Source organism: Cariama cristata, unplaced genomic scaffold (assembly GCF_000690535.1).
Source record: "Cariama cristata isolate BGI_N322 unplaced genomic scaffold, ASM69053v1 scaffold3025, whole genome shotgun sequence".
NCBI lineage: Eukaryota > Metazoa > Chordata > Aves > Cariamiformes > Cariamidae > Cariama > Cariama cristata.
The window spans coordinates 91180-114471 of NW_009619062.1; the positions used below are offsets into that span (position 1 = coordinate 91180).

The window sequence follows — 23292 nt, forward strand, 5'->3', positions numbered from 1 at the left end:
AATCATCACGGAAATATTGAATTGTATTACTCTTACAATGAGAGAGGTAGACCTGGCACACAGTTATCTAGGGAAAGTTCATTTAACACCTTGTTACTTCTAGGTTTGTCTGCTCTTTTGTGTTGATTTCACTCAGAAAAAAGTATCTTTGGAGGAAAAAAAAAAACCAACACCAACTGTCAACTCATTTTTACTAGAAAAGCAATCAGTTTTGCAGTACAAAGTACTTTCTTATTCATTCCCAAATAGAATTGGCTACAACAAAATTATTTAAGCCGCAGTGAAGGAGCATGCACTGTTTGTGATCTTTTTCCATATGCTCTCCAATCCTTTATTCAGCTTCTGATACTTCCTGTTTATCTACTGGTATTTTTTTAGAAGTTCCTGTTGTAGTTTGTTAAACACCCTGGAACTGGGTTACTGCTGGCATCAGCAAGGTCTCTGCCTCATTGAATCCACAGGCTCATGGATCCAAATCTGCCAATTCACTTGGGTCACAAAGTTGACACCTTTTCTATTTGCATTTGAAACTTCAAAATGCCTGCAGGAACCCACACGTCAGACACATGCCTGAGCCTTCCCTGCCATCATTCTATCTACATTCAGTATGTTTTTTTTACAGAATTCAACAGAATCAAACAGATCTCATTATACAGATTAAAGTTATCCACATACTGCCAGTGAGGATATATGACAGTGCAGAGAAGGAAGACTGCAGAAACTATTGCTCACATGGCGTGGTGGCAGTCATGTAACTGATCCTTTTCCTCTCCCCGCTACCAGCTCAGGCGTGCAGGGGTCTGGAATTAAATGCCCATCATTACAGAGATACTAATTTCACCTGTACATACAGAGGATTAGATTCTTGTCACATATGTTATTTATTTCCTTTTTTCTTTAACACTTGTTCACACCTTACAAATGGTACATTGATATTACAGGCTAACAGCCCATGCAACTCATATCTGTAAACTACAAAAAAGGAAAAAAAAATGCCTCCACCTTTTTAGATTTGGCTCTCAGGATGTTAGGAAGAAACATTTTGTGCTTAAGGTTCAAAAACAGCAGAAATAGGTTCTGACCCCAACTCTCAAACAATTTTTGTCAGGGATATTGACAACTTGCAAGAGGCAAATTATCCTATTTCTTACCCCAGTTACCAGCTACAACCAGAAGGATGTATATTGTTCATCTGCTTGCTTTTAATTGGCCTATACTAGCAATGTGGTCTTAAACAGAAAACTGATTCCTGTCTCTCAAAAACTTCATTTTGATAAACTAAAAAAAAAAATCATCCTAACCTTTTAATCCCTCTTAATTATTAAGGGTGAAGCATTAGGAGGCCCTCCTACTATACCAAAAATCCTCAAAAGTTGCTTATCTCTGTAGTCCACATGAATTTTCTTTTAAAATATTTAAAACAAAAAAAATAAAAGCTGAAAGATTAGAAAAATCTTTTTAAATTCTAATTAATAATTTTTAATCTAAGTTGCTACTACAGAATAAGGGGAATAATTAAAAATATTGTTAAGCTGTATTTCTGCTAAGAGGGAGATGCATTTGAGCACACCTGGCAGCTCTGGTCCTCTAGTCAAGGGCTCCTCAGTTCTGCTTCAGCAACAGAGGATTTCGCTGGAGCATCCCACAGCTTCCTTTTGGCCTGGTTTCCTTCCCCCAGAAATAAAAAAATTGATAGGACTGCCCGCTCTCATCTTGATGTATAGAACTGGGAAATCCAGAGACTCTGAACCCCATTGTATAGACAAAGTTTACATGTGATGGTATGCCTTCTGTAATACAGATGCTGGGATTAAAATCAAACTCTTGAGCTTTTTAGCTATATAGGTGGTGTGCTGGACATACTGAGCCATATCACAGGTATTTTGCTGTAGATATGAAATGCATAACATTTAAATGTAAGAGTAGTAAGTATAACTGTCAAAAGTACAAATATATTTTGCATCAAAGCTCAAATAGCTTTAAAGATTCCCAAATGTCCTATCACATCTGTTCTCAGGGTTCTCTGACTTTGAAGCTTTTTCTCTTTAAAATTTGTCTTGTAAAACTTAAGCCAGGTTCCTAGCTTTGAACTGGGGCGGGAGGGAACGAGAGAGATCCAGCTGCGTTTACAGTCATATAAGAGTGTTTCCCTTAAATACTCATCACTCTATAATCCTTGATTTCAAGGTAAACATCTGCTTCTTCACAATCTGAACATATACACCTGTGAACAGATCATACATTGTCTCTAGTACAGGTCATTGCACAGTGAAATTTCACAGTAGTAAAGAAATAAAGGAGGTAGAAGTCATCCCAGTAGGTGAGTTGCTGCCCTACCAGATATCTTGCAGTTCAATGAGACTATGAAGGCTGATTCCGTTCATTTAATTTGTGCGAGGCTGAGTTTTGAAAAGGCAGCAATACGAGGAAATATGCAGCATCTACAGCAGTCCATAATCGCTTTATTTAACTGATGTAAATCACTCCTTTTTTTTAATGCTTCCTGGAGCTGAAACTGTGAGAGCACAGCTGCCACCGGGGCTCTGTCCCACCGCACCAGGCAAGAGAGGGTTGCTCCCAACTACCATCCTGCTCTGCTGAAATCTCATTTAAGGTCTTCAGAACATATTTAAATCAAAAGCACAGGGGTCACAGGGTGAATGGCTGCACTTGCTACAAAACACAGGAGACAAATCTAGATTCCCATGAAAGAAAACAACAAATTTACCACTAAAGAATTACTTGTAGTATAGTTAGCCTAGTCTCTCAACACAAAAATGTTTTCGGTGACTTGAGACCGACTGTTTCGCTGGCAAGAGATACAAACTGTCAGGAAACGGCAAAAGGCAATTAGTAAATCACCATCTCTTTTGTAATCACTGATGAAATTTCTGGTTTTTTTATCGCCTACTGCTCATTCCCCCAAACAAGCAAGACATCACCTTGAAAATGAATGCAATTAATTATATTAGCTGAAGCTTTTAAAACAGAATAGCTTCTCATTTACATTCCTGGCAGAAATTCAATAAGATTGCACTACTGTAATGTTGAATGACTGCTGTTGCAGTTATACCAGTATCCTGAAAAAAATTTTAATGTTCATTATGGGATTTTTAGAGCTAAGTACTTTGAACTGTTAAGTATTCTGAAGTAAAGCTGCACTGATAAGACTATGGAAAAGACAGTTCACTGTGTGTTTACTGAAGCTGGAACCATTTCCACTTCTGCACCAAACTCTCCATTTACTTTTAGCTAACAAAAATTAGCTGAATTGTCTTACATGTCTGAACTAATTACTAAAGATGTCTACCAAACCTACGGTTTTCACCTATGCACCTGAACACTTGCCCTCAGTTAGCGCAGCCACAGCTCTGTTGGGATGAAGCGATTGCATAGCTTATTATTTGCGTTCAGCAATTTCTTGAATTCACTTGGATATCAGAGTAGCAGTGGCCATCACTGTACTGTTGTAGTGCCTTAACAATATAAGCTAAAAGTAACAAACACAATAGCAATTGTAACACTGTCCTTGTTAACAGATTATTTTTTTTTTTGTAGCAAACTTTCAAATAGAGACAATAAATGAAGGCGACAGTGATTATGCATGTATTTTTGAAAATAATCAGTTTGTAAAAACGCTCTTATTTACAGTGATGTAAACAGCAAGGAAAAAATGTAAATTGCTGTTTGGATCTCAGGTTGCAGGATAAGGTAATAGCAGAAAAAACATTTAATTGCAAATTGGGTACACATTCTGTAGCCCTATAATCATTCTACTGCAGAACTATACTTCCACCATAGATGCACACGAAGGCTCAGTCGTGGTCCAAGCACATCCAGCAGACAGTTACAAAAGGGAAGAGCTACATCTCTCAACTCAAACAAGGAGACACCTACACAGTCAACAAATTTCCGGGAGTAAGTGTATGTAAACTGAATGAAAAGACTTAAGTCAGTGCCTTAAAAACACCTATTAAAGTACAGAATAGGCTCTAAGGTTGATAGGTTTTTATCACTTTCTCTAAGTTCAAGCAGATATACAGCAGTACACGCACAAAATACAGAGCACAGTATTCGTGCTTGTAGAAAATCTGCCATAGCCCACTGCATTCTGTATAGGTTATTACATTGTACACTTACAACTCTGATACGTGCTTCTCAGATTTCATATCTGAACTTAAGCAAGCTTTAAATATATTTATCAAGTGAGGTAATACTTATGGTCTTTACTTTGGAATAATGAAAAAGTATTCAGGAAAAGCAGGTAGGAGGATGAAGTCTGCTATCTCAAGAACTAAAAAAAAAAAGGTAAGCACGGAGCTGTAGGGTGACTAAAAAAAACCTAGTGTCAGTCACATTCCTTTAATTAAAAGCAGTAGGGGGGAATCATTAGGCTGATTTCAATTTGAGCAAAGAGTTAGTTTCAGATACAAGTGTCAGTGGCTTCTCTTTTTCCATAAAAGATGAATACTGAGTGGAGTCCTTATGAAGGACTCGATGCAATGCTTTATTTTTAATATTGAAGGCATGAACTCTATTTCAGGAGGAAGATGTTAGTGATTCATCTATTTCTTAAGTCTCTCTCAGACAAAGAGAAAAAGAAATCTAAAGAGATAGCTGAGAGAATAAGAAAGCCAAAATAATTCTCAGTGTATTACCTGTATTGGAAAAGCTCACACAGAGCAGTGTCTGGATCCAAATGAGCATTTCTGAGCAGTTCACACTTCTCTTTGAGTCAATGCCAAGATTTTAGCTAAACAGTTTGATCTCTTTACTTAGAGAGATTTCTAAGGGGACTAAAAATAGCCTAAAACCTACAGACATGGGCCAGACTAGATGCAAAGCTGCAGTCTGGACCTGTGCTTGTCAGGATCTCACAACAGGTGATGAGAAAGTCAGTTATTTGATTTCAACTGCATGTATGAAGAAATTATAATATTAAGATAACATAATAAAGAGAAAGTTAATATTTTTGTCCTAACAGATTGCAAATTTGCAAAAATGGACGTGCAGACAGAAGAAAGTCTGGAATGCAGGGAAAGTTAACAGCTTTGTATGTTCATAACCTCCCACCCCGGGTAAGCAGTTTTATCGTACTGTACACTATGACCCCCATCCTGTATTATCTCATAGGTTACCAGTTCTCACTCTCTCTCTTATTCAGGTTGCAGTACAGGGCAGCAGTGAAGTCTCTCAAGCACTATAGCACTGACTCTTCTCTTGGAACAATCATGGATTTCCACTGTGCATCTAAGAATACAGGACAAAATTCATGTAACTTAACTCCTGGTTAGTTTTATTTTTGCAAAGACAGGCATGTCTCTGTCAAGCAGCCTAGACCACTGCTGCATGGAAGAAGGTCAAGATCTGTAAAGAGACAGGGCAGACTGCTTATTTGACAGATGCTAGCTTAGCTTGACGAGCTCATCAGCAAGATGAGTTAAGATGGTAATCACAACAAAGCCCCAGGGTTTTTTTCCAAAATATGCATGACTGCTAAACTATTGTACATGGCTAAAATACACGTCTGGCAACACTATGCATCTTGTAATACATCTCTATAGATTTCATGGGAAGCCAGATCTCACACTGGGGATGCATTGTAGGGATGGAAGCAGAGATGGCGAACTCCAGTTAATGGAAGGTTTAGGAGGGTCCGAGGCACTGCCTGCAGAAGAAAGGCAGGAGACTGTTGTAAAAGTAATAGACATGAAACCACATCTTAACATACTAGCAAAGTTACTCCACCTGGAAACTGCAGGTTTAGGAATACAACAAATAAGCTAGTCTTCCCCTGAGGTCCAAGAGCCCTGAGGCCCTAAATTATAGTGGATTTGGCTTTCGAGGGAGTTTGTCATTGCCTACAGTGAAATTTAGTATGACCACTGAAGCTCTGAGATGTTTCCTTACTTCATGTGTTAGAAGTTCAAATATTTGGGGAGAAAAAGGCTTCCTCTTCAAACACAGGTTTGGGGCACGTGCTCTTTCTCTTCTAACAAATGAACAGCTTGAAAGAAGAGATTATGCTTAAAGTTTTAAAAAGAAATCAAAATAGACAGCAGTACTGTGATTTCACAAATCAGGCCAAACACACATCCTCACAGTCCATCCTGCCCAAATACTAAAGCATCAGGGATAGAGAAAGTCCTATGTGTAACAACTCTTACTTATTTTACAGTGAGTTACAGCTCATTTGGAGCAGCACACTAATTAATACAATCAGAGGCAAAAGTTTCAGAAATCTCCCAACAGCACACATTAGCATGAACTGCCGAGAGACTTGATAAAGTTCAAAGCTTATCTTGTAGCCTGCACACTCCACGTTTGCTCAGAGCAGCAGCTGGCCAAGTGATCTCCCTTCTTCTCAAAGAGCAAAATTAAATTAGATTAGATCATCTTCTCTTCCTTGTAGAATTAAGATCATGCTATGAAAACAAGCAAATTAGCTTTTGAAATCCCATTTCTCACTTAAAGGCTACAAGGCTGAGGAATGCTTTCTGTACCAATTCAGCTGAGTTGCAGCAGGGCATGCTTTCCCTGTTTTCCTGGCAATCTGAAGGAAACAGTTTTACAGATCTGTCTCTCACTGGACTTGAGGCTGTGAGTGACAAGAGAATCCTGAGGGATGAGGCCACAGAAGGAGCGAACAAAGAAGAAAAGAAAATGGATGCAAGGTCTTGAGAAAATACACCCAGAAACGGTGTGGTAACAGCCATAGTAGCGAGTTTCAAAATCTTCTTGGTTTGTTGCTATGTAAAAACACTTTTGAGTAAAAGAGGAAAACTTCGTTCCTAGACAAAGTAAGATAAGGAACATGAACAGTATGTGAGAAGAAGAGCTCAGAGCATAACAAAACAGAAGTGAAAGTGTAGGTTGGACTTGAAAGCTGGACTGAAGAACAACAAACTTCTACGGATGGCGAATGGAATGGAGAGAGAAGAGTTTTAGTTCAGATATCACAGCAATGCCACATGCCATATAAAAATCAAACAAATACATAACAGTGAATGAAGTTCAAAGGAGACCATACAAATGAGATCCTATATTTAAACTCCAGTTTCTAGAGCCAAATCACTGCACACCAAGCTGCGAGGTCAGTTGGCACAGATGCACTTAAACAAGCTCATAAAAATGTGTCCCCATTAAATTACCATGCTGCAGCAATTAGAGACACTCCAGAAGACCATCCTATGCAATCTGTTCTAGATGAACAGTTAATGAGAACTAAGCTAAACCACTTTTTTCTGGTTATGATTCCTCCTTTGAATATTCCCATAACTATGCTGCTAAACAACTTAAACCTATAAAACTGAAAGGGAGAAAGACATTTGTCTACTATGGACAGATGGAGTAGCAAAACTGGCCATGAGAATGCACAGCGATATCCATGGTATAACTTCACTCAGTCACCCCAGACTGCATCAAATTTAGCAAGAATTTAATTTAGCTTTTAGTTTTGGGGGTTTTTTGGTTGGTGGTTTGTTGTTCGGTTTTTTTGGTTTTCTTTTTTTTTGGTTGTTTTTTTTTTTTTTTTTAAATATCTTTATTACATCCTAGTTAGGTTGAATGTAAGGGAGAAGCTGATTTGGGTTTTATTGCCAAGATTCTTCACTACCGTCACTGAAACAGAGTATAAAATGAGGACGGTATTGTCAGGGAAAAAAGAAATAGAAAAAAAAAAGTCTCGTACTCATGGAAAACAAAACAGGGATAGATTGATACGGAACTTTTGAAGGGTTTACATTTTCACATGGTATCTGAATGGTGAATAGCTAAGCCTGAGTTTATGGTGCAGACTGACTTGTGAGGAGGTGTCACTAACAGTTATCCTGTGAAAATGTTAATCACACTGCTTAACGAGTGGGGCACTAAAGATGTGTGGTACGGAAGTAAATTAAAAAATGGAAGCACTGCATAAACTTTCAGTGCATAAAATATTGGTTCTAAAGCATCTTAAAACTAATCTGAAAAACAGCTCTGCTATTTCATGGTTTTGAAGACGGCAGGCCATTTACTGCCTCCAAGTTTGTTCTTTCAGCATGTTTCCACACACAGCTTATGAGGCTGTGTGCGCCAGAGGCAGAGTGGGAAGATTAGATAAAACATTGAGATTAAAGCCTGATTCAGCCAGCATCCATAGAAGGCAATAGATGGTATTTTCAAAGATCAAAGGGATGTGGTCAAAGCTTTAGTGATAAGGATAGTCCTGTTTTAGAAGAATTACATGAACCAAGGAGGCTCTTGGACACCTGAGCTGTGTTGCAGGTTTGTGTCCTGGTTTCAGCTAGGACAGAGTTAATTTTCTTTCTAGTAGCAGGCAGTGCTGGGTTTTGGATTTAGTACGAGAATAATGTTGATAACACATGGATGTCTTAGTTGTTGCTAAGTAGCACTTACTCTAAGTCAAGGACTTTCCAGTTTCCAATGCTCTGCCAACGAGGAGGGGCACAAGAAGATGTGAGGGAGCACGGCCAGGAGAGCTGACCCCAGCCAGCCAAAGGGATATCCCATACCATGGAACATAATGCCTAGTATAGAAGCTGGGGGAGTTGGCCAGGAAAGGCCGATCGCTGCTCAGGAATGGGCTGGGCATCAGTCAGCAGGTGGTGAGCAATTGTACTGTGTGTCACTTGCCTGCCTTGGGTTTTTTCTCTTTTTGTCTCCCTTTTCATTACAATTATTATTTTTTTAATTTTTATTTCAATTAAACTGTTCTTATCTCAATCCACAGGTTTTACCTTTTTCAGATTCTTCCTCCCATCCCATTGAGCGGGAGAGAGGAAGGAGTGAGCAAGTGGCTGCATGGTACTTAGTTGCCAGCTAGGGTTAAACCATGACAGCTTCCTATTCTGCTTTCCTTAGAACATCTTTCTGATCAACACTGAAATTTCCTTCATACTACCCTCATGTTTGCACTGCAAGTAAATCCAAAGACCAGAAGAAAAAATTGTTTCCACAATTAGAAACGTAAACTGTGTCTATAGTGACAGTGAAGCACCTTTGTTCTGTTTGTGTGAGGCCTACCCCAAAGTACTAAGTGTAAGTACTGCAAATAAGAGCTTGACAACTCTCTGTATTTACAGACATTATACTAATAAAAAGCCTAACATTTCTCAAGGTAAATGAGGGCCCAAAAGGGCTTGTGTTACAGCCTGAAACATCTCAATTTCCTGTGAATTCCCTGTGACTTGGCTGCTGCCATTTTTACCGCAGCTGTTCATTCAATTGAGAGTTCACATCATGAAACATGACAGTGAGAAAAAGAGCCAATGAGAATTCAGTGAATACAGCTTTTCATTTGAAAAGCTCCTCAAACACATACAATTGCTTTATTTTGCTTAATTTTCAACATTCATGAACATAATTGCATTTATTTTTCTAGTCAATACTGAAAACAAGTGATAATTTGTAATATTACAACTTTCATCTCAATAGAATACAACCACAACAGTTTCCACTCCTTTCTGAAAGAGGTGAATGATATGGAGGAGGTTGGATTGCCTATGCAGGAGATGCAGACATTATTTTTCCCCCGTGAGAATATACTAATATTGTTGCTATCAACTTCCTTTTGTACATGTATAAACAACTTCTGGAAAACAGACTTAAAGCCCGTATTTTTCATGTGCCAAATTACATGCACTAAATATCTAATACTGGGAATAGCAAATGCTTGTATTTCCTAAGCATAAAAAATGAACTCTTTTTTACCTACAAATTCTCAATAGCAACGGTTCTCAGCAGAACCACTGAACAGAGGTTGTTATTACCATTCCATCCAAACAATCTGTATCCTTCTAACTAAATAGTGAAGTATTTGAAAATCTAGGCCGGGTACACTGCTCATTATGAATCTCCATCCTGTTTATTTTGAAGCTGATGGAAAGACTTCCAGTTATTTCACTATATAGTGAATCAGGCCTATGGTAAAGAAACAGCATTAGTTAAATAATTCTTAACACTGGAATCTTGGATACCATACCATAGTTTTGTACTCAGATGCTGAAAGTCTGTTAACTGGTGTGATGGTTTCCTGATAGAACTAAAAAAAGAGAACAGTAAGAAAGGAGAAAGATGAAAGTTCACTGGATAAAACAAGACAAATGGGAAAAAAGTAGTGCATTAGCCAGACAAACCACTGCAGCACACAGTCTCTGTGAGATTATACTCAGCTCTCACTGAATTTAAGGGACTTCAGGAACATTCCACTGACTATGTTAAGCAACTGCAAAAAGCTGGAAATTCATACGGACAGCAAGGTTCTGTTATGAAAGCACATTAAGGACCAAGCAACAGCCTTAAAGACACTTCTTGTCTCACCCTGTATTCTGCCCAGCCTCTTGATAACAAGGGAACTAGAGAGTTAACCTTAGAAACACAAGCCTGTTACAATGGTATGTAGTAGTGTGTAACTTTGTACCAGCGCATGACCACATCTGGCATAAAAGTGATAACAAGACCCTTAAATCAACGATGTTGCGCTCATTATCAGGGACTGCACTTCAAGGCAGGAACTCTTAAATCATTACCAAGGACCTTGTTAGGAGAACAAGACCTGAGACTGCTGTCAATCAAGAAAAAGGAAGATGAGAGCTAAAAGTTCAGCAAAAGGACATGGTGATGAAGAAGAGTGGAAGAAGTAAAAGACCACCAGATGTCTCTGGAGACCCCCAAAAGGACTAAAATGGACATATGGAAATGGGAGTTGCCTATGATAATGAGTTCTGGGAAAATTGTTAATATGTTAATCATCTCTTGGAAGTCTTACGAATATGTACAAAAACTAAAAATATAAGCCTGTAACTAACACAAGCACAGTATGCACGCTAGGTGGAAGGATCCCCCGAGCATCCAGCGCTGCTAATAAAGAATACTGAATCACTGCTAAATTTGATGTTTAATTTCTTGGAATCACTCTGCTCTGAATGCCTATTTAACACCTCGGTTGCTTTCCTGGATCAGTTCTGAGGAGTAATTTTGCCTGCGATTTCTTTAGCATTTCCTTTTGTAAATCCTGATCTATCAGCATTTGTGTCTTCATTCATAACCGCCTCCTTCCTTTTTTCAAATCTGGCCTGTCTTGACTTTGGCCATCTGCCCCATGCAGATTTCTCAGGTCATTCTTCTCTTGGAACTTCTTTCCTATCAGATTTTTCCACCTCTAGCTTGCTAACAAACCTTCCAGGTTAAAGAAGAAATACTCAATGGAGAAGAGGTTCACAGTTTGGAAAAAAAAAAAAAATAATAATCAGAATTCTGTATATTTAAAAATTCACTCTTGAAAGGTTGTAACAAATACCTTAGCTCTCACTAGACCTGCAATGTTTCATAATCCTGTCAATTCCTTCAGTATCACTATAATCTACCTGTTCCTTCCGAAACATTTGTTCCTATTTTAGTCACTGCTTTTCCTCTGTTCCTTAATATCCACTAGCTTCACATTTACCAAAGTTAGTATCCCATCTTCGCCAGAAAGACCTTCGCCATTCCTCATTCTACCTATGCATGTTGTTTCCTCCTGTTCTTCCTTAAGCACGCTTCTCTTCTTGCTCTGAATTTCCTAATATGAGCAAAGGGATATTAAATTATCATTCAGATACTTTCTATAGAAAGAATTTCCACCAAAATAAGCATTTAAAACAAAAGATCTTAGTCAAACCTTGTTTTGTATTCTAGCCTTACTTCAATGCAACCATATTTATTTCAACAGAATTTAAACTAGACTTCATTTACTTGCAAGAAACCTCTCTTCCTTCTATCACCCAACTCCTGAAGCTTTTGAAGTTTTTCATAAGAAATTGTTTTTCCATTGGTGTGGCTATACAATTCCCTAACTTGGCTCTCAAACAAAAAACAGTTTTAACACACTTGGCATCTGGACAGCATATCCTAACAGAGCTGAAAATAACAGATTACAAAAAACACAGACTGTGTGCTAAGATACTGAAAGGCACCAGTACCTGCTAGAGCCAACAGGTGCCGAGAAAAATTAATATGTTTCAGTACTGAAATCATGGAGGAAACACGTACAACAACGGCTTTCTTGTCCTTCCTCCTAGCGTGATGCTGAATGACGTTATGCAGTGCTTTAAAAGTGTCATGGTCTCGCTAATGGTGATAACAGAAAGGTCCTGACATTCACAACCAGCTCTGTTTCTGACAGCTTTCACAGAAAAGGATCAGAAATAGACCGACAACAGTTCAAATGTACCATTTAACACATCAAGGTGGAGTAACTACGTGTATTCCCTAGAGACAGCAATCCCTTCAGGGTCATTAAAAGGCCCTTCTAGAAGTCATCCTTCCTGATTCCTTTGATAACATTTCTTTATACCATGCACGTCCAGAGAAGACTACACATCCTTGCTAAGCTTGATTTTGGTACTAAAGTACCATCTATATCCAAGTGGAAGTATGCTTCTGCTGACCTCTCTTAATGTCACATAAGGAGAAACTCTATCTCACATTTACAATATGAATGACAAAGTATTAGGAACCGAGATGTAATTTCCCTTCAGCAGAAGGTCTCGGTGCAGGGGTGTGTGGAGGGGTGTAAATGTTCTTAATTAAATCAGCTCCTCTGGCATCTTACATCACAGAATAGCTACCTAACTGCTTAGCTTTTAAGTGTGATATTCTTAATTTACAGGTCTGCAATTTCACATGTACTTCGGTCAAATGGTCCCTCACTATTTCTATTCCACCCAAAACTAGTAAGCCTCATCTCAGAAGAAAGATTCTACTTGGTGTCAGAACACAGGAACAAAAGACAGAAAGCAAGTATTTGGCAAGAAGCACTCTTAAGACTAATTGCTTTAAGTTGTTACCTTTCTGAAATCAGAGAAGCAAGCGCTCATGGTCTTCATTGCCAGTTTCCCTGCTTAAAGAAGCAAAAAGTGTACAATAATACCGGTAAAATTTAGTTACTGACAATCCAGATCTGATATGAGACAGTCAAAAAGTACAGGGGACAATACATACCTCTGAGGGACAGTTAAATCCTAATGCTGGGCTTTGAGTAGCCATTACAGAATGTTATAATAATGACTTTCAGGGGCCTTACTGGATAGAGTAAAATAGAGCAATTAAAGGTGATAGCGTAGAAGTTCCCTCTAGTTGATTGCAAGGTTACATTCCTCCAAAAGCTAAATTCATAAATAGGCCAAAACAGTATACTTTCCCAATAGTCTAAACATCCGTATGCACATCCACTAAAATACACCTAGGAAACTAAGCAATCAACACCCAAAACTCAGGTCAGTGTAAAATAGGGATGAAATTCTGAAAACGGGGAAGAATTATTTACAACTGCAACTATAAAAAAAGAACCCCAAAACACGGACACAAAGCTGCACAGTAAACAGCAAAATAAAAATGCACTGGGGAAAGCTGCCAGAGACCCCTTTCTGCTCAGACTTTAAAACCTGAGAAATTACTTTGAGTTCGTTACCTGGCCCCAGACTAATCTATTTACTTGTATGGAAGTGAAGGAGTGGGGAGAAACATATTTGACTCATTCTTAGTAATTTCCCCTGCAAGAAATATTTTTGGGAGAAAAACGATATACAGACAGCTGAGACAAATTTCTTTCTCCCTCTCAGATAAAATTGGATCATGATTCATCATATACAGTTGAATTTTAATTTATTCCTGTAACAAGTTTGTTTGTATATTTTCTTGTAAGCAAGAATTAATACACTCAGACAAGGGAAAATGTTAATTTTATTGCACTGCCTTTCAAATTCACAAATGTTGAGTCTAACTCCTGTTGGCATTCATTCTAGCCTGAAGAAAACAAAGACAAATGTCTGACCTATGCAGAGAGGTTCTCTGTTCTTTGTAGAGGTTAACACTAACTTCACATCAGTAATCTCCTGAACAAAATTAAGGGATCTTGCCCATCTTGCATGTGGGCATAGATGGACAGTTATCACCTTCCTCACGGAAAGCTGTTTCATAATTATTCATTCACACTGTAACTCCATGGTGCCACTCAACAAAAAGAGGAAGGTGACATAGGAAAGCATTTGGCCTATTAGACTAACATAAAACTTCACTCAGTTCAGTGGAGTCCAAGTAGAATTTAGCCATCTGGTATTTATATATACATCATGTCTGTGATGTTCACCCGCTAAATGAGTAGTTCACGAAGCAACACTAATGATGATAACCCTTCTGTTCTTTCAGCAAGAAGCTCAGACAGCCCTCCAGTTACTGGAACAAAAGAACACACCCACTTAGATGTGGGAAGACCTCCCATCCCTAATCTCGGCTGCAAGAGAAAAGAAAGAAATTCTGCTACAAATTCTCAGTGAGGTGGTAGAGTGCATTCAAGGGAAGCGATGAGTTGCACATACTAAACAGCTCTCGAGCTGTGTTCACTTCATTAGGCCATGCAATACACTTTCATGTAAGAAAGCACTTGGAATTCATTTCTGCCTTAACCTTGCCAACTATTATCTCAAAATGTCCACCATTAAGAGGATTCAGCACAGACTTGTCCAAGTTCACGAGAGAAGGTTATAGAGCAAATGCTGAACTGCACACCTCTGGAGGGCAAACCAGACCTGTTATTGCTTCAACTGCCAAAAACACCAATGGCGTAGTTCACAGTTGTTTGGTACTAACCTGCCATAGTGTTCTGATGCACCATAAAACAGTTCGAATCCTCTAGTTCCACTGTAAACAGAGGAAGCACAAAGACTACGCGGGCACTTCTGAGCTGCTGCTGCAACGCTAGTCATCTGCTACTTGATAAGCTTTACAGAAATACACAAAATCCATAAAATTATGTATCAGTGGCATTTTCCACAACTATGCTGAATCTTCCTAACCATGAATTAGACGTCGCAAGCAAGCTTGGCTCTTAGGAATATAAAATCACATCAACTTCTACCACAAAAACACTTTTGGTCAATAACGTCTCCTTTTTCTCTTCACAGAAAATTTGTAGACTCCGTGTAATAAGCAAGCAAAGCAAGGCAATTTGCACTTGCTAAGTAACACACAAGTGGTGTAATTCTGAATCTTATAGTTTGTTCCAAACATTTTGCTCATCTCTAAATTCCTATTATCTAAACTTCTGTTTCCTAGACAAACAGGATGTCTACTTAGAGATTTAGCAAGAAACAGCAATGATACGGAGCAAGCACATAGATACATATCTATGTATATACACACACATATACACACAGTAAATTAGCACCTACATTAAGTGCCAATTTACATACATGAAGGGAAGTGAGCAGTCTGGCAGATGGGGCCAGATCTTCAGCCTCTGAACGCTGACTGCTTATCTGCTAACCTGGAACAGGGAAACGTGACAAAAGCAAACTTGAGACTAAAAGTAAATCTAATACCAAGGAATGCTGCTGTAGAAAGACACGTGGCATGATGGCTTTGTATTCAGAGTAGAATCGTATTTAATACAATTAGAGTAATTACTTCAGTCTAGTCAGCCCTGGTTAAGTCTCCATTGGAGTTAATTAGCAAATGATGGTAAAATACTTTGAACATGCAAATGTTAAATACTTTCATTATTAATATTATTCTTGCAACTGCTGCAAGAGCAGGCAAGTCCAGGGTCCTTGGAATACTGCAATGCTGTAACAAGAAAAATAAGGCCAGTACGTTTTAGCTGCCTAGTTTAAACACAACACACTTCCTTGTTGTACGAACCAAGTATCTGCCTCAAATACAGAAAAACTCAGCCCCTACTTTACCACCAAGGAAATAACTTTGGTGATCCAACACAAACTAAAGAGCCACGTCCATCTCGCATCATCTAACACCAGCACATAAAGACTGAATATTTACAGAAAAGGGGGAATGAAAACTGCAAGATGGAAATAAAGAGGAGCAGGAGAAATCTACTTGCTGTACTTTGAACTTCTGTAACAGAATTAAAGGTCTTGTGCCCCTCCAGCACTGTCATGCAGAGTACTGAAACCCTGCGGGGTACCACAACTTTAGGCAAATACCCGAAAAAGATAAGAAAGCAATGACTGAAGGCATAAGGTAGAGGGAAGGAAATGAGACATTGAATTAAGAAAGGTTAAGGGGACTGGGTCATGTTTAGTCCTGCAAAACAAAGACTTAACTGCATGCAACTACATAAAAGAGGTTATAACAGAGAGTAACAACTGATTATTCTCACTAGTCTAAGACGGAACAAAAATAGTGAGATGAAGCCATAAAAAGGAAAATGAAGGCCTGAGAACCTTTATAATTCAAAGAGTGGAACAAGCAGCCCGAAGGCTGTAGAACACTCATCACTGAGGGTATTCAGGCTTAAGTAAACACCCATCTGTTAAAGAATAGTTTGTTATAATCGCTCCTGTTATGCAAAAAGGTGGAATGAGAGTCCCACCAAAGTCTGGAGATTGGATACCTACAATTTATTTCTTTCACGTTTTTCAAACGTTTATTCAGAACAACAAACATCTGGTTCTTAATCCCTCAATTAACACTGTTTCCAGCCCTAAAGAATTAGTCTTAGAATTCACGGAAAACAGTTTATTTGCTAGCAATGAAGAAAAACAAATTGCCTACAAACTTCTACATTGCTAATGGAGCAGTTTAATCGCCTTTTTTTTTTTTTGACATTTTCATTCAAAAAATAAAGAACAGAGTCTCGTCCCTGGGCAGAGACCTTTGCAGCAGCGTGTCAGCAGAGAATTACACAGCACTATAGACTCAGGCTCTCATTCATGGTACTGACCTCCTTTGAAGAGCACTCTGAGATCTAACGATGAAAAGTTCTGTAAAAAGTGCTAGATATTATCATTAGTATTCAGGAGGACAGAATTCTGTGGCTTGGGTGAATTCAAAGGGACCCGCTGGTACTTATGAAAGCCGATACAATTTTACAGAAGAAAATAGCTCTGATGGCAATGTTAATGTAGGCTGGCTGAACCAGGGAGGGGGCAGGCCATGCTTTTTGCCAACATCTCCCGGCAGGCTGTGCTGCAGACTTACTCAGTATCGTTGAACCAACCTAATGCCTGCTCACTTTTTGCTTTTAACATTTCTACAATGTAGTATTTTAATCTATTTCCAGCTACAAAAATAAGGTAGCATCTAAAATAACATCCTGATAAAGAAAACCGACATTATTGCTTGCAGTCTCAGAACCCTATGCATTCTGGCACTCCTGTCCTCGCTCTTCGTGCTAAGGAGGTTTCCTGGCTATGGCTGGCCACCAGAAGACGTTTATTCCACAAACACCTCTGTTACCACCTCTTACACCCTGCAGCTCAGCAGATTTGCACCCTGCTGCTTTCAGCTGCTGCAGAGAAATTAAATGGAATGGAAAGTCAATCACCAAATGTTCTAGTACTCTGGTTTTAAAGATGTCCCTGCTTGTAGGAGTGGAACATGCTGTTCATCAGTTTATTCGCCTGGTTTTGCCACTAGATGAATTTTAAGTAAACATCTTTTATTCTCACAAAACAGATTTTCAACGAGTAACCAACACAAACAACATGCATTACGATTCTAGCCAGCAATACAGACTCTCAATAATAGCTCTGTATGTCTGCTAGCTTTGGGGAGTCTAATTGACCACTATAATTTACTTCAAGGTTAGCATGATTTGGACAGCTCTTGAAAACATGTTTTTGTTACTACAGCCTTCTGTATACTTTTGCTGTGATCGGATCTTCTTTTTCTACCTACTGATTTCACCTTTTGTTCTGTGCAAGTAGTCCTAAGACATCAATTAGTAACATGAGGAACTGAGTCATTTCCCCTTACTCTCCGTAAAATCTCTAGTGATAATATTTCTTCATCAGCACATTCCAAGTTGATGGCTGCTTTACCTTTGCATCTTTCTACAATGAAGCTTTCTGCATTTCTTATTTGATGTCTAACCTTTTTTAAATTTGCAGTTGCATCTAACATATATTTGTTAGTGCTACTACGTATCATGGAATAACGTACTAAGGAGGAAAACGCACACCTCTATCTATTTAGTTTTAGAAGAAATAATTCTGAAAGCCTTGTTAAAAATTACATTGTAGCGTTTTGGAGTTGGTTTTAGGTTTTTGTGGTTTGTTTGGGTTTTTTTTAACAACACGCCATTCCAGACTGTTGTCTATTAATTTCCCCATGGTTACAGTGTACTTCAGATGACAATACACCTTCACATGGAGGCCAGGAAGACAGGTTTACCTTAACACTTAGAGTTGACAATGTATTGAACTCATCCAGTCCAAGCCACACAAGCCCTCCCCATTTACTCCTTGCTTTCCAAATTGCATCAAAAGTGTGTAGCTTCCTGTTCCTTCAGATCACTCTGGTATCAGTCAATTCAAAGATTTGTCATGTCTCTCTATCTAGGTCTTTACCACGGACAGGGAATAAGACACAACATGGTAGAAGAACCAGAGAAATAAAATTGCCATCATTTAAAAAAGAACAACAGCCAGAATGATAGAACACATTCTTACAGACAAGGCCAGAAAACTGCAACTTTCACATTTAACTTCTCGAGGGATGCCACAGCCAAATCGAATGGTACTACGTGTTACACACTTTGAAAGATCTTGTTCCAAACAATTTCCAGTAATAAAAACCCACAGCTTAACTAACCTTTGGTGATGGAAAAACCACAGCTAGGCTGGTATCTTCTGCGCTTGATTTCTACTGACAACAAGCATACAGGGATGAAGACTGGGCTATCTATCAAATGTTACAGCAGGGAGCTATTGTTGTATCAGCTCTACATGGGATTCTTAACAGGCAACTAGCAATTACAAGTCTCTTACCCCAATAATTACAGGTACAAGAATATCTCTCGAACAAGATTATATTCTGGTTCTGCCAGATAGCTCATGTTTCTCAGAGTGCAATGCACTAACCAGAACAAATACTTCTTTCTTACCACTGAAATCAAAGTCTTAATTGGCTGGTCAGGTCTGTTTGCCATTGTGTCCATTAAAGGGGCTTGCACTTCTATTTTAGGTGGCAAGGAACCCAGACAAACTATGATTTAAAAAAAAAAATTAATGTTTTTTCTTAAAACAAGTTCTTTTTCAATGTGAACAAAGCATTCCACAGCACTTTCATTAAGGCTACAGAACTTATTCCCATAAACAACAATGGTAACTTCCAATGAGAAACAAAACTATTAGAAGTAACCATTACTGTGAGCTCTTCATAGAATATTCTAAGTATCACATGGAAGACCATGCTATTATTAGATGTCCTCAATATATGTTAGCAAATTAGATATTCTGGCAACTCTTTCTGTTGGAAATGTTTTTCTTGCTTATGAAAACTTCACTGTCTGAAATCCCAGCCTAATCAATCACTAGCTACTACAGTTAATTCTTCAGGAATTTTCTTGTCTTTCTCAAAATTAGAATTTAAAGCAGTCAGTTAAGAGCTAAATGGTAACTGGAAGGCCCAATATTCCCAGACTTTACAAAGCTTTACTTTTTCTGGCCTCTCAAACATGCATCTCCCCAGATAAGGCAGCTCTCCAATCCTGAAACATGCAAAAAGCTGGCCAAAGCTTAGAATATTATATCTGAAACACTTCCTCTCTGTTAAATGCAGGAGTAAAATGAATAAAAAAGGAATAAGGAATGTAGCATGATTCAGTCAGGATATCAAATGGCAACTGTTGTAAAAAGCCATCTCACATTTATGAATTCTGTTGGCAGATTATTTTGAACATAAAAGTAGTCTTTTTATCACTGAATAAAATCCTTCACCGTTGTTGTGAGTACCCAGACCCAGTACACACCTATTTAGGGCTAACAACTGATTCTCTCAAAGAATAATATCTCCCTGCTGTTACTGAGGCTTCTTACTTACCAGTTGGGACAACAGGATCCATTGTTGGCTTTTCCCAGGTATTGATCTGCTCCCAGGTAAATCCATTGGTTCCCAAGGCCACACTATAACCACAATTACTGTAGTGCTCATCAAATGAACAACCACCTAAAAACAACAAAAATATATTCCTGTATTAATTATTTATATCTTTTTATGGTAGGTCATTTACTTAAATATTTTGTACCCAAGTTTATGCAGGAAAAAAAAAAAGAAAAAATAACATTAGTTTCCTGCATATTAGATTTCAGGCAGCAGAGGAAGTACCAAGAAAATATTTTTGTACTTTCCACACTTTGTATCCATTAGAAGCCTTTGTTTTCGTCCCTCCATGCTACAGTTTCTTCGATCAGTTCCCTTCATTTCATCCTATTGTCTTTACGTTTTCAAGGACAATTGCACATGATCTGCATGTGCAGGAATATTTGCATTTGAGTCCCAGTTACTGATACTTAATTACATAAACCCCCAAGTCAGATATTAAAAAAAAAAAATGGAAGAATGCAAATGGTAAACAAGCACAGTATCATTGATCCTACAGTGAATCCTCACTTCTTTTTGCTTTTAAGCCTTGAATTACACAAGGTTGGGTTACACCTACAGAAAGCGCAACCTTCCTTTTAACCATCTCTTAATGCCTAACACCATGAAGCTCTGTGTGGCATGTGACCACTCCTCAGGGTCTTTCGAGTCAATACTTTTGACTGCAATCCTCTAGTTGCAAGATAACAGGAGAATAACAAGAAGTGGATGGCAACTAGCATTCACACCTTCCAGACTGTTGACTAAGTGATCTTCCCTACTGCAATTCCTGAAATACTTGGAAGTAGTTAACTGTCATAAATAACCTGGCAGCTGCCTGAACAATTGTGAATCAAGGGAAACCACAAACAGCGGAATAAGATTTTGTATTCCAATGTAGATCTTTGAAACTTGTGTCATGCAGACAAATGAAGTTAATTTATTCCCTGGTAGGATACTCCTACGCTAGTGTCCCTTATGTTACCTTAGGCACATCCCTCTTCACGTCCACCCAACTTATCTACCAAACATATTTCAGTACTGTATCCATTAGATCAGGCAGTCTAGGTCCTTGAATTTAGACCTTAATCATGCCAACGCAGTATTTCTGTACTGCTTTCGTTTTCTCTCTTAGGGAAGCAAGGATAATTTTTCTCTGCACATACTAGTCCTCCAAAGTCAACTGGACACATCCAACACTTCAGAGCTGCAAGGACTGAGCAAGGCTCAAGGCAACACAAACTTGCTCTGCCAGCCAAACTGCCAATTGCTCTTGACACTAATCAGAGTTATACGCACAGAGGTGTTCCTGACTCTTTACTCCTTCCCACAGGCTGCAATGCCCACACACACACACAATAAATAGCTGGTACATGAGTGATCTGCAGTTCCTTTGCAATACGGATTATCCAAGGTCAGGAACATTGAAGCTTTCTTTAGTTTTTACGTGTATTTTCTATTCTCCGGCTCCCAAGAAAGACCAAACTTGTCTTAATTCCTATGGAACTCCTCATATATGACAAACAAATATATACAGTGTCAATATTTATTAAATACTTATTCTGTTAAAAGATTTCACGCACACTACAAGTGGTTTTCTAAGTCGTTCTACAAAACTTCGTAAGTATATACTAGAAGGATTTGTTCAGTAGAGTACCTGACATCCCAAAGTACTCTGTTGCTAAAGGAAAGTTTAAAGATCAAGCTTGTCCTAAAAAAAAAAACCCACAATTTAATTTAGTATACTGTATATTTTCATTATAAATAGCTCTGACTATAGATGGATTTTATGACCCTTGCAAGCTTTCCTGTCTGTTACAATAGTCTCTGCAAATATTTCTGAAGTGTCATTATTTTACAGTATTTTAGTAATTCTTGCTTTAAATTTGCTCTACCTGTGAAGCTTTCCCAGCTGTCAAAATAAGCAGGATTACACTTAAACCGTTTCCCTGGTTTTTTAAATTTAATTTAGGTGAAAATATTTTCACCTTAAAATATTAAACATGCTTATTAAAATGTCTAAGGGAAAATAAAGGTGTTTTGGATTGTGTGCGAGTACATAACGCCACTGAAAGTCACCTTTCTCCCAGAAAGAGGGTATGAGAGACAGTATCATATACTCTGCTCTCAGTCTCCAAGCCGTGCATTCTAATTTTGATAGATTCACTTTAATAGCACCACTTCAGACATAACGCCATTTCCACACAAACGCTGTTCAGCATAACACAGCACACAATACTGGTACTGTCTCTGAGCTATTACTTTGAAGGGATTGTAAACAAATTCCCTGATCAAGCCAGACAATTGTACGAGGCCTCGTGTACACACAGAAAATTGCACAGGTGCTGCTACAAAGTCCCAGAAGCAAAACAAGCAATAAAAGCAAAATATAGGATAGCACTCCTCATTTAACAGGGAATGTACTTGTCAATATCTTGGTATAATCAGTTAAATAGCTTATTACTGAGGTAGGTAAAGTCAGAGGAGGAGCTGAAAAGGGGATTTGGTGAGAACTTCTGGAAATTAATTGGGAGTTGCCACTGATAAGAGACAACACCTGAGGAAGCTTTAAAATGCCTTGTCTGAAAGTTAAGGCTAACCTTGTAGTACAAACGGATAAGAAAGGAAAGGATAAAACCGTGAAGAGCCTTAAAAGTACCAGCAAGACACCTACTTTTTAAAGAAAGAAAAGGGTAGTGGAGAAACCTCCAAACACAGACTGACAGGGCAATAAACCAGAAGGATTAATTTACTGGAAGCAACGGAATTGGAATTTGGAGAGGTGAATTTGCAGGAAATGAGGACAAGGAGAAAAAACTGGAGTCAATGTTAAGGGCTCTGACAAGCAGGCTGGCTGCATGAATCTCGGGTACCAAGAGGAGGGAAATCTCCATCCACTTCTTGCTATAGTGTGACAAAAACCAGCAGAACTAAAAGTGAAGTAAAGATTCAGCTAGGACCCAGAACCATATTAACTTGTGAGCCAAAAAGTCAGCAACTCCTCTGTTAACACTATTACAGCACACACTGTATTATGGAACAGGAAAGCCATTTCAGAAAGTGTGAGGAAAGAATCACAACATCCAGGATATCACAGATTTGGGGGTTACTCTAATAGTCATGGTGGCTTGTGTTTGTATCTGCCAAACAAGTGTATCATAGGTGGTCTTAGTCCTCCCTTTTTTGCAGAAGATGGCAGACGTGACATTACACCTTCAGTTCCAGGCAACCACGTTCAGAAAAGCATCCGTAAAATTTCCACCCAACCTCACCTCAGGAATTCTAGACCCACCACGCCCTTCCTCCTTCACTGACCTTGCTGTCTGCACGATGGCTTCTCACACAATTCCTCTCCCCGGCATTCTGCCCGGTCCCAGACACGCTTCCCAGCGGGGCGGAGGGGCTCAGCCGCCGCCCGCGGGGCCCTGGGGT

At 38.8% G+C, this 23292-nt stretch overlaps 1 protein-coding gene across 1 annotated transcript in view; it reads right to left on the reverse strand.

Moving 5' to 3' along the window:
- The window catches only part of LOC104162374 (receptor-type tyrosine-protein phosphatase T-like), a gene marked incomplete at both ends in the record, with an annotated part of 66448 nt that extends 46501 nt beyond the window's left edge, over window positions 1–19947 (reverse strand). Inside the window, one exon of the mRNA XM_009701090.1 lies at window positions 19822–19947. Within this exon, the coding sequence (XP_009699392.1) occupies window positions 19822–19947 (126 nt within the window). The remainder of the gene's footprint in view (window positions 1–19821) is intronic.
- Window positions 19948–23292: the final 3345 nt, after the last annotated feature.